A 13,286-nucleotide genomic window follows, 5' to 3' on the forward strand; every position below is an offset into this window, starting at 1 on the left:
AGACAGAAGAGTGATTTCTCTGTTTGCGATGTTGTGGATTAGTGGGTGTGGCTTGGGTAGCTGTGCAATGTGGTGCATTGTGGGAGTCGTTGTCTTACATACAAATGTCTTTTCTCGGTCAAGAGGGCATATGATCCACTTTCAATAAAGATTACTGTTGAAATGCTCATTTAAACACATTTGTAATATTTGAATAAAGGGTAATTTTTTTTCTCAAAACATCTCTTTTGGACCACAACTGTATTTATATACATTTATACACATCACATTTGTAAAGCATTTAAATGCATTACATTGATCAAAAGCGTAAAGACATAATTTATTCATCAAAGTTTTGAATTTTGAACTATTCATCAGAGTTCTGATAAATGTATTATGTTTTCAATAAAAATATAAAGCAGCACAACAGTTTTCAGTATTGTTAATAAGTGCATCAATTGATATGTGATGAAAATTAAAATTTTGCTTTTTGTTTTTAAAGCCATGAACAATTTAGCTCCAAGCTATCTGTCTAATCTTTTGAAACTAAATGACTGTACTAGATCACTGAGGTCATCTCAACAAAGATTGTTGATGGTTCCAAGATCAAGGTTGAAGACGAGAGGTGACCGTGCTTTTTCTGTTGTTGGTCCAAAACTATGGAATAGTCTTCATGTATCTTTAAGATTAATATCCACTGAGTCTGTTTTTAAATCTAAGTTAAAAACCTACCTGTTTTCACTGGCCTACAAGTGTCCTTGATTTAATGTTGAATGGTCAAATTGGTGGTTTCAATGTAAACACCCCCCCCCCCCCCTTTTCTCATTAGTTTTGCGGTCAGTCTTGTTTTTTTTTTTTTTTTTACGATATTTTATTTCTTCTGTACAGCACAATGTTCAACTACTGTTGTTTTTATTGTGCTTTATAAATAAAAGTTGATTGATTGATTGATTGAAAATTACATTAATGTAATAGGAATAGTCATTCAATTTTGGAAAAAAAATGTTTTTAAAAAAAGTTCTCCTGACCTACATGACATATATTTTGGAGATTGTGAGCAGACGAATAAAGCTTGGGAGAGGGTAAAATAAAAAGAGTCAACAGGTCAAAAAAAAAAAAACAACAAAAAAAAAACCTTGTTGAATAAAAAAAGGACCCATACAGCCATGGGACCAGGTGTTTGAAATCTCACTCTCAACACACCTTTCCCTTTCAGCCAGTGAAACAAAATAAGACCTTAAGAAGCTGTTCCTCCATGATCCCAGTCTCGAACAGCTCGCTTACAATGCTTCCCACAGCTGAGGGCTACAGAATGACTCTGTCAAGGTGAGGGAATGAGTTTCCATATGATGATTGGCGCGCGCGTGTGTGTGTGTGTGTGCGTGTGTGAGGAACGGTTTCTCCCTCTTGTGAGCAGGAACAGCTGAAGTAGAACAATCTTCAAAGAGGAAGTGCTGAGAGGTAGTTGTAATTGTTATCAGTGATTCCTCTCTCTCTCTCTCTCTCTCTTCCCCCATCCAGATGATGATACTCAGATGGGTCTTATCTGCATCACATGGTCTAAATGAGTTAACTAGATAGAAATCAAGCATTCTCTGCATTCGCAACAGTATGCCAGTGGAATACTGATGATTCTTTTTTTTTTCTTTTTTTTGGTTGATTCATTTATTTGAGTTTTTAAAGGCTATAATGTTTCCTCTTTAAGATTCTGTGGATGTTTCCAGAATATTAAATCCTTCGAGACGTCTGTGAGGGTCACAGCGAGGGCAGCTTTACTCTCCTGTAACAAGGAATGAAAATAAGCCGCTGTGCAGGGGAAAGGTGTTTATAAAGTTTTAGATTGCACTGGAAAGCTGAAGGGAGGCAGGGAGTGAGATGGAGAGCATCATTTTAGCAAGTATATGGTGTGAGGCTTTATGAACACGGCTAATCTGGTCAGCTTCAAATTACAGGACAATAACCTTGCTGACAGCTGCTGGATGTACACCTGGGCACACTTAACTGAGAATGACCCATGTTTGGTAACAGGTGGAACAAAAAAAAACATCACAGATTGTGATTTCTGATGACGAAGCCTATGAGAATCTGAATTTTCATAGTATGTGCTTCAATCACTTACTGATTAAATTAACTGGATACTAACTTTTTCACATTATTTCATTTATTTTGTGCAGGAAAAAGTAAATAAAATAAAATATATTAAAGTATAATATTGCAATATTAAATAATAATATAAAATAAATATATCAGACAATTTGTATGCTCCCATTCATCACCATTAAATTTAAATTGGTTCTATAATTTATGATTTTATATATATATATATATATATATGTAGAAGTCTGTCATTTTTATCATAAGTACTCTTCAACTGTGATTGACAAAAAAACAGAAAAATCACATTGTATGATTTTTAAGTAATTCATTTGCATTTATTGCATGACATAAGGATTTGATCACCTACCAACCAGTAAGATTTCCGGCTCTCACAGATCTGTTAGTTTCTCTTTAAGAAGCTTCCTGTTCTCCACCCATTACCTGTATTAACTGCACCTGTTTGAACCCGTTGCCTGTTCACACACTCAATCAAATAGACTCCAACTTCTTCACAATGGCCAAGACCAGAGAGCTGTGTAAGCACATCAGGGATAAAATTGTAGACCTACAGTAGGCGCAATCATTATAAAATGGAAGAAAAGTTCAAGATGAAGGTTAATCTCCCTCGATCTGGGGGTCCATGCAAGATCTCACTTCGTGGGGCATCAATGATCATGAGGGAGGTGAGCGATCAGCCCAGAACTACATGGCAGGACCTGGTCAATGACCTGAAAAGAGCTGGGACCACAGTCTCAAAGAAAACCATTAGTAACATGGATTAAAATCCTGCAGCGCACGAAAGGTCCCCCTGCTCAAGACAGCGCATGTCCAGGCCTGTCTGAAGTTTGCAGATGACCATCTGGATGATCCAGAGGAGGAATGGGAAAAGGTCGTGTGATCAGATGAGACAAAAATAGAGCTTTTTGGTCTAAACCACTCACAGTGTTTGGAGGATGAGTACAACCCAAAGAACACCATCCCAGCTGTGAAGAATGGAGGTGGAAACATCATTGTTTGGGGATGCTTTTCTGCATAGGGGACAGGATGACTGCACCGTATTGAGGGGAGGATGGATGGGCCTATGTATCGTGAGATCTTGGCCAAATACCTCCTTCCCTCATTAAGAGCATTGAAGATGGGTCTTCCAGCAGACAACGACCCGAAACACACAGTCAGGGCAACTAAAGAGTGGCTCCGTATAAGCCTCTCAAGGCCTAGCCATTCTCACGACATGAACCCAACAGAAACCCTTTAGAGGGAGCTGAAAGTCTGTATTGCTCAGCGACAGCCCTGAAGGATCTGGAGAAGGTCTGTATGGAGGAGTGGGCCAACCTGGTCAAGAACTACAGGAAACATATGATCTCTGTAATTGCAAACAAAGGTTTCTGTAGCAAATATTAAGGTCTGCTTTTCTGATATATCAAATACTTATGTCATGCAATAAAATACATATTAATTGATTAAAAAAATACAATGTGATTTTCTAGATTTTTGTTTTAGATTCCATCACTCACAGTTGGAGAGTACCTATGATAATATGACTTCTACATGCTTTGTAATTGGGAAAACCTGTAACCTTAATCAATAATTAATTGAATTAAAGTAGCACTTAACGGTTAGTAACAATTAATATATAAACAAAAAGAAATTTACCATCAGCATTTTTAAAGAAATTCCCAAAATGTCTTTTTTAAATAAGAAAACAAATCCTCTACAAAGATTATTCAGACTTTATTTTATTTTAAGATCTGTGCCTTAAGTGATGTTTGGAATGGACAGTATTTAGAAACCTAACAAAGAGGCTGAAAAATGTTGTTGTTTTTCTTGACTGAACTTTTTTTTTAATAAAGTGAACAGGTCAAAATCTTTTATAACACAAACAGCGAATATTTCAAGTTCGGGCTCTTTTATAGGCCTACAATAATGCAAAAAAAGGTAAATGTCATCAAACAAACACACTACAAAAAAAAAACCCCCAGTCCGTGAGCCTGTGTTGAGATTGATGCGAAAAACAAATGTTGCCCTTAGAACATAAAAATAGGGCAGGAAAGAACAGTTGGCATTTTTCAGTCCATTGCAAAGAGTTACACATTTTTAAATGCATTTCTGCATCCTTTTGTTCTCAAAATGGCACGGTTGTTCTGTTGAAGGACCTCTGCAGCTGAACGCTCTTCTAGTTGGGTTTGGTCAGGAGCTGAGAGGAGAACTCATACAGATCTTTATTGATCTTCTTCAGGGTCCTCATCTCCTCCTCTAGTTCAGACACTCGTACCTTAGTGTTCTCACCATCACCAAACATACTCTGGCAGCACCACAGAGAGAGAGGGAGAAAACAGAGTTATCATGACATATCTTTTTGACAGACACAAAGTTCCAACACTTTTTTAAACAATGACTAATCATGACTTTTACATGACCTTTCCAGCCGTTCACAATTACAGCAAGAAGGATTTTGATAGATTATTTTGTTAGCGACTGTTGGAGCGGACATTCATTTGTATGTGAGGCACTAATCCTCAGAATGAATAGGTTTAAACAAACATATTATTGTACAAATGTCTCCAATAGCACACTCAGACAAATTGATATTATCACGGTGGGGTATAGGCAAGTTTGACTGTAAACTATCACCCGAGCATCATTTTAGGGCAGAATTTTAGAGCAAAATTAAGCAATTTTGTTGTGTTGTGTTGGTGACTGCAATAACCACAGCTCATTATTGTGCGGTTTGTTTGGGATCATAATCATGTTGGAAAATACACATTTGATCTCCAAACAGATCTTCCATACGTGCATAGCTGTCAATCCACCTGTTTTTTCCGGGTTCCTCACATATTTGAGCTCTTTTCCCGCTGTCTTCCCGTTTTAGTATTTTCCTGTAAAATATCCTGTATTTTTACCCTCTGACTGTGTGAGACATACAAGCTCAGACAGATTCGGCTTGAATTTGTTCATCCTCGGACGCGGCACCGCGCGCGCTGTCAAAAAAAAGCTGTACACAGCCATGCGAAATGAGGTCTTGCGCCCAACACGTCATTTTTGGCGCGCTTGTGGTGACGCGTCAAGTATAAAGGCTTTACTCCGTGTCAGCACGCGCTCTGATCGGTAAAGGTGCACAGACCTCAGTCTCCCAATCATCTCCTGCACTCAGCCTCCGAAGCACCACTAACTCCCCCTCCATTTCCCCAAAGCCCGTCGGTTTCCCTCATAAGCTGATATTACAGTATTTAAACATTCTCTATGATATATAGTTATCAGTCCAAGTTTTTTTGTGATTGTTGCGGGCAAAAATCCTTGATTAGGCCGCCCGTTTTCTTTAAAAATGCGATGGAATATGCGGGATATTTATGCAATTTTATGCGATGAAATTGCGGGAACTTGCAAAAAATGCGGAAACTTGCAAAAATTGCGGGAATTTGCAAAAATTGCGGGAACTTGCAAAAACTGCAGTTTGATGAAAAAGAGAAAAAAGTGATTCCCCCAACACCCTGTTCTAACTAGGCTACATATAACACTGCAGACAATTCAACAGGGAGTGCAAAGCTCTTAAAGGAGCCACACCTTATTTACACTCGTTACTAGGGTTGGGTATCGAGAATCGAGTATCTATTGGAACCGGGACTAACTTTTCGTTTTTTTCCGGAATCGTTCAAAAGTTCAAATTTCGATTCCTAGTTTCAATATTCACAGTCCGCCGAGCGGAAGAAGAAACCGCTGAACAACACCAACGAAGAAGCGTCTACCGGAAGTGTTGGCATAACCGCGCGAGTCGAACATGAGTAGCTTACGTCGGTGGTCCAAAGTGTGGCTTCACTTTTCTAAGAATAACGAAATCTCGGCAAAATGCAAAATTTGTGACAAAAGGAGTATTTGTGACAGAAGGAGTATTTCCTTCAGAAAGGATTATTTCCTTCCGAAAGACCGTTGGTTAGCAAGGTTAGCTAAACTTTTTTGACCCTGCCTCTTAAAAGAATCGGAATCGAGAATCGTTAGGAACCGGAATCGAAACAAGGAATCGGAATCAGAATCGTTCAAATTCAAACGATACCCAACCCTACTCGTTATAGTCTGAAATAAAACAAGATGAGAAATTAAATATTCCCAGCACTTTCTATGATGTAGTATGCAAAGGAAGTAATAAGAAATGACTCTTTACAAAAGTAGTTTTTCGACAAAATTCAAAATGGCGGAAAATCTATCATGGCGGAAATGAAATCGGAGATATACTGTTTTTTTTCGTCAGGTGACCAGCTTTCCAATGATATAAGACACTTGAGTGTACGACTTACGGTCTAGGAGTTATGAGCAGTTTCGCGCAATTGGTTGCTATAGCGCCACCTATGGGCCAATCGGGCTCATAATTTGATAACCTCTGCAGTGTTATATGTGCGCCTCAAACACCCCATGTGTGCGGGTAATTTCTGTTTGATGCTAATTCTTTTATCTTATTTTGTTTATTAAGTAACGATGTGATGGTAGAACGTGTGACAGACAGTTATACGAGTTCGATTTGTGAGATGTCAATCGCCTCCGTGAGTCTGTCTGACCTCTGCAATAACTTCAGCTGTGAGCTATCCCGTCGCGTAATTGCGTCACTTCATAACGTTCCCATGGAAACAGGGGGAAATGGCTGCTCTTGCGTGAAGCAAACGCAACATTTTTCAACTTTCTGCTAAGATATATGACTTTTTTTGCAACGAAAATGCGAGGATTATGAAATCATGCAAACCCATCATATTTTGCACGGAAATCGGCAATTTATGCGGCGAAAGTGCGGTGTATTTGAAAAAAAAATATGTGGCCCCCGCATAAATATGCGGACTTTGGCTGATTTTGCATTGAATTTAGCGATCGCATAAATCGCGTTTTTCTGGAGGGACTGAAAATTTATATATGACACAGTCTCTTTCTCTCTCACACATATGTAGGCTAGTTATAAACACTTTAGTCTTTTAATGGTTAGTGCTTTATTTAAGTTTGAGGGTAAGAATCCCTCATTTTGGGGATAGATTCCGGGAAATCTCACTTATTTTCAATGTTCAATGTTCACAGCTATGTACGTGTTTACGTACATAGTGTTCAGCAGGATTCCCAATTATTGGCCCATTTCAAGTGCCAAATTCATGTCTGATTATTTTCCTATGTGACAAGTGGCTGTGTAATAAGCAGGAAAATAAATCCAGCAGGTTGTTATCGCAGAATAAACCCCTTTAGGGTGATGCAAGACCCCTCTGGTTCGCGTCAGGGTCCCGATCTCCCTGTCTGGGCATTTTCTACGATAACATCCGACTGAATGTACATTATCCCTTACGTATTAGACTGCAGAACGCGGCTCCAATCTTCCACACTCCACTCCTTATGCTCTATGGCAAATGCAAGATGTTTTTGCACAACCTCTCAATCCAGCCATTAAAGTTCAAGATGAAATTGGACGTTTGGTCCAGGTCTTAAGCTGTTTTGAGGTGGTTCCAACATTTTCATCCTCCAGTCAAAATGCTGACTAGTGTTCTCTGACCAGCCATAGCACTTTACATTCTGCATGGTAGTGCTCTGTCGGTGCTCCAAAATAATTATGTGAACATTATGACTATCCAGCACATGAGCAATATCTAAATTGACCATATTAAGTCTTTTTTATTTTAAATATCCTCCTTGGTTGCAGAGGACAGCTCCTCCGCACAAAAAATAGCCCCAGATAACATCTAATAATATAGCTAAATGACTATATGGCAGGTCTACCTAGTAATTTACTGAATTATAGGCTGGGAATAATAAGTGCAAGCTTAGTATGAACACGACATCTTCACAATTTGGTATATTTTATTGCATCATGACAAATGAAATCGCAAGCATATACAAGCCAGAAGATGAACTGTGTGCAGATGAGGTGGTGAGCCTTTTTTCCATGTCAAAAATAAAAACCCTGCACCTGGGTTTAGGATTCAAGTTCCATCATAGATTTTCGCTGAGGTCATCAAATCCCGTTTTAGAACATCCCTAATCTGGCGTAGAAAATATTGACATTCCCTTTGTGCTTGATTCCCCCGTGTAGGCGAGCGCCGAGTGACAGCGATGCACATTTCACCCAGATTAAGTGGGTGGGGGAGGGCTGGTGGGAGGTAAAAAAAAAAAAAAAAAAAAACTCTTGCTCTCCAGTTATTTATTTATTTACATACATCTCCTGAATAAACAGCGGGCTCTGAGCTTGCCGGCGGGATTCAAGTCCCTTTTGAGTGAGTGGAACTAATCCACTTAATGGTCCTGCCAGAGCCGGACTCAGTTTAAAAGCGTCAGGAGATCCATGAGGATGAGAGAACAACCTCTATGGTGACCTGAACGTGTTCATAGATGGATAATGGCAACAAACCCCAAAACACCCCTCTCAGTCCCTCCAGATGGACGGGACTGCGGGGAGCATCTGGAGTCACTGTACTTTGACATTTTAAAGAGCCTAAAATAGTGTATTTGGACAAAGTTATGAGGAACACAGCCTGTGCTTTGCTTGCAGCTCCCTGTAACTAATTCCCTAAACAAGCGTGCCGCACAAGCCCTCAAAAGTGAAGCCAAAACTTCTCGATCGCCCCCCTGTGACCGGTCCTAGTATAGCTCATAACCCCCGCCTCCCCATGTTATTCAATGTGACGCGAGACCAACTAAACAATTAAATTACACTTCACATATCCTTTTTCCAAAAATAGTTTCTGTCATTTACTTTAGTTTCTATCACGTTGATGTAATTTCAAGTGTTAGTTTTTAAAATAAGTTTGTTTTTAGTTAGTTATGTGATGATAAAAACGGTGCTCTGACATCATGATTGACAGCTGTGATTGACAGGTTCTCTGTGCGAGGTAGTCACTGAAGCACCCGCGGACTTTTTTTTAATAATGTTGACTATGTGGTTAATAGTTGTATTTACCTTATTTTAACGAGGTTCTGCAATCAGCAGACATCATTGGAGAAGAACGAAGCAGACAGAGGACACTTAATGAAAGTGCGGGGCGTGTGCTTGCGTTTGATTTAGCGAGAATGAGGGCGCGGCCTTGATTTCGCGGCTTTACTTCCTGCTCACGACTGGTCCCGAAACACGCAAGTGCGCAGACTCAAGTTCCAAGATGTCAGCGTCATATCGAGACACTGGCGGCTTCAGTTCTCCCTGATGGAAAAGAGCGAAGGGGCGTCGTCCATCTTTTTTTACAGTCTATGTCCCTAAACAACTGACGTTTAATCCACAAGTTTCCGAGGGGCGTTCCTGTAAAAAATAAAGTGGGTGAAACTTCCGGTGACGCGGCGGAAGTAGCATTCCAATGGTATTTTGTGTGTTAGTTAGCGAAGAGGCTAGCTGTTTTTCTGAGAATTATTTTACTATTTAAAGACGCAAATCTTTATGAGAGATGTCGTTACAGAGCTCAGGGACAACATGTGCTGTTCGCGGTTGTATGTATAACCGGACTAAACTAATTCAGTGGCTTAAACGGGATTGTTTTGAACATAAGCTGAAAACGAAATCAGAGTGTTCCTGCCAACGACTGTAGTTTCCATCACCTCCCAAAAGACGACGAATCTTCCTGTGTACTTTTGTTTAAATTCTTAATGTTCTATAAACTCTATCAGCATGTGATTGGCTGATCGCTACTGATGTTACACCTAAACTCAGGATCAAAGCCTGTGTTGACAGAATACCAAATGTGCCAGTTAATGTATTCAAGTAGCACATTCATTTATAATTTTGAATAAACTCCAAAGCACAATGACTAAGTGTGTATTTTTTATTTTAATTGTTTGTCAGCTCGCACAACTGTCTGTCACCATGCCTTGATGAGTATTGATTATTAATAATGTTATTATAATACTCCCAATCAACTACTGCGGAGGGTAAAGGTACTGTTATTTCACCCTTTTGAATTTCGTTGAGGTTGTGTTCCCACATCGTTAGCTAGTTTGGATCGCTATAACTTGAATGACTGTCAACTGTTGAATGAACGAGTGTCAAGCATGTCAAATCGCGCTTTGTTTACTTCCAACCGGAAGTCGCGCCCACTTTTGACGCAAGGCCTCATGGGGCGTAGGAAACTTGTGGATAGGCCGAAAGTACAGTATGCCGAAACCCTCTTCTAATTAAGGGGGTGCATAAAAAAAATCAAAAAAAAAAAAAATCAAAGGTTCTCTCACATTTTCATTAGAATGAGGTACCAAAGACCCCACCTCTACTCTAAAGGCTTCCTTTTTATAAGTGTTGAGATCAATAAAAATAAACTCTAGGCGTTATGTGTTAATCAGTTCAGCTTCAAGCCCAGTCTGATCGTGTTCTCCTCCGCTGGCTCTCAAACAGCTCTTGACTACACTTTCAACATCCCACGGAAAGAGTCCGAACCCTCGGATAAGAGCGGCCCAGTGGAGCTGCTCAATCAGCAGTATAAATCAGAGTAGACTCTGACAGAGGTGTGCAAGTGGCTCATTTCCTGTAGTGAGTGAGATGCTCTATATAAAAGATTATAGTATTGAATCGATCACCTCTGTAAATCACAGCATGCTGCGGTCAAATATTTTGTATAATCGACTGTTGACGCATGCAACCCATTCCTAAATCTCTGCAGTTCCTTCTCACATAATGAATTCATTTCAAGTCATTATTCATTCATTTTACATTACATTACATTATATTCAACAGTTCGTTCTGGTTCTCGATTCTGACTGGCTGAGAGCCTTTTCTAGCCATGCGATATTCTTCCAGTATCACCACGGGAACAGTTTCATAATTTGCATCACTCCGCTTTGCATTTCTCTCAAAGCCAGTGTCATGGCGGACGAGCAAACATCATCATTTTAGACTGTTGTTGTGATTGTGTCACAGAATGTTGAGTTTTTTAAGCGAAAATGTAGTTATTTAGACCTCAGATAAGCAACTTAATATATATATATATAGCACCTATTTGAAAATTTGTTTCGAAGTTTTCAGAGATTGAGCTCCAGACCACCAGCTCATGTACCCGCAGAGAAAAAGTTTTATCTTGGCTAGTCCTTCAGGAATTTGCCACTGGCTCTAATGTAGATAGTGTTTAAACACAAGGTATAATTAATTTTGTGCTTATCAAACGGGCAATCTTTGGTCTTATTAATCTATTACTCCTTCTAGAGCAAATCAATTTGGCTAAGGGCAAAGTTTCATAACTTTTTTCTTCTAACTGAAATCCTGTACTATTAACAAGCACTGCTTTAAATAACATAGCATACAGTATTTGGTATTGGGAAGGGTCTGTTAGTGATTGTGGTTTCAACTTAAGCTAGATTATTACAACATTATATGTCAGCAAATACTTTTATATTTATATTTTATATATCCCCTAGATTGTTAAAAGGAAAAAAAAAGACTAAATATATCGCTTTCCTCAGCGGACATTCAACATGATTTTGTGATTATGGATACAAGATTGTAAAGACCTCCAAAATCGATCCAAAAGACGGCGTTCGATTTAAGGCGAAGCTTTCACGCGTATTCCGTCTTTCCCATGGCAAAGTGATATTTAATTAAATGCAACACATTTAATCTTATGTATTAACTCGTTTCATCTGACTCCAAAAAATGAAAAAGGTTTATCAATGATATCTGTGCATCATTTAATATGACCAATGTAAACCATCAAATGTTTCTAGAACAAAGAAGAATCCTTTTAACCGACATGGCTACGTGGGCTGGGAGTCAGAACCCCCAGCCTCATGGGCTGATCTGAATACAGACAATGCAGCCCCAAACTCTTGTTGCATTTTCCTTATATAGACAGACCTTATTTGATATGTAAAACATGAGTTTAGTGGAAAGTTACTGTATTCCCCCACCATGCTTACTGGGGGAAGGAGTTTAGAATAGTGGAAATTAGCATTTACACCTTTGGAGTCCCTAGGGGAACCACATTCCTTTGTGTGATTATTCATTAAACTTATGTTAGTTTAATGTTATTCCTAAACTTCTTAAAAACCCTATAACCTTTTCTTTTACTTCTTTTGGAAATGAGACATTAGTGATACTAAACAGTCCTTTTTGTTTAGTAAGTAAAAAAAGATTATCACATTCACATTAAAACCATATATATTCTTGTGAGAGTTTTCAGTGTTACTGAGAGAGCTGACTGAGAGAAAATGTAGATAAGACACTCAGAGGAAGGGGTAGGGGAAGGGCTCGAGAATAATGGCGTCCTATCGTCCTGGGGACGATAGAAAATGTGTTTGGTGCCTACAGAATGAAAGACTTTTTTGTATGCGTGTTCATTTATTACTAGCCAATTAGGCCAACTTACTTAGCGCTTGGTCGGTTAATTTTGCCATTTTCTGACTACAAAGGAGTGCGTCTTCTCATGATGTTACTATCCGCCTTATTCTGCTCTAAACAATGGGCGCCGCCATGACAAAGACTCCGGTTGTCAACTTCCGGTTCTAGTCTGGTCTATGCTTTTTTGCCATGTGTTTAAGGCTACGTTCACACTGCAGGCTGAAACGACCTAATTCCGATTTTTTTGCCCCTATGCGACCTGTATCTGATTTTTTCATGACAGTCTGAACGACACAGATCCGATTTTTTCAAATGCGACCCAGGCCACTTGGGTATGTGGTCCAAATCCGATATGTATCCGATCTTTTGAAATGTGACTTCAATCTGAACGGCCAGGTCACATATATCTGACCCGCACGTCATTGCAAGCACCTGTAGCTAGCCAATACACGCTAACTCCAACGCGTTTCTGCACTGTTATGGGCCGCTGCACACGTGTCTCTTCCCCAGTGTTGTGCCTGAACGCGTTCAATGAACGATAGTGCATGAACGCGTTCATATTTTCGCGTATCATATTATTCACGTTCGCCCGAAATAAACATACTGTATTACTGCCTGATGAACATTACTGTGAACACGTTCATTCTGGTGTCTGTGAACGTGCGCTCTCTGTCAGTATAACTTTGTACAGTAGGGTGCCAGATATAGAGCCTTCCAAGCGAAAACCTGGCTAAAACACATGTGAACATGCCTTAAAATGTAGCGAATAACCACTCAATCTGGCAACACCGCGGCCGCCGGTGACAAAGCAAGGAGCGCCGCGGACACGCACTATCAATTAAACGGGTTTTATGACGAGGTCGGTGAGGATCGGAAAAATCTTACATTTATGTGCAAACTTCCCGTCAATAAAAAAATTATTGTCTGTGTTTGTATATGGGCTGTG

At 39.5% G+C, this 13,286-nt stretch overlaps 1 protein-coding gene across 1 annotated transcript in view; it reads right to left on the reverse strand.

Moving 5' to 3' along the window:
* Positions 1–3,788: 3,788 nt before the first annotated feature.
* The window catches only part of wdr18 (WD repeat domain 18), a 99,971-nt gene continuing 90,473 nt past the window's right edge, over positions 3,789–13,286 (reverse strand). The window contains exon 10 of the mRNA XM_039655908.2: positions 3,789–4,378. Coding sequence (XP_039511842.2) covers positions 4,250–4,378 — 129 coding nt within the window. The 3' untranslated portion in view covers positions 3,789–4,249. The remainder of the gene's footprint in view (positions 4,379–13,286) is intronic.

This window comes from Pimephales promelas, chromosome 21 (assembly GCF_988280905.1).
Source record: "Pimephales promelas chromosome 21, fPimPro1.hap1.1, whole genome shotgun sequence".
Classification (NCBI taxonomy): Eukaryota; Metazoa; Chordata; class Actinopteri; order Cypriniformes; family Leuciscidae; genus Pimephales; species Pimephales promelas.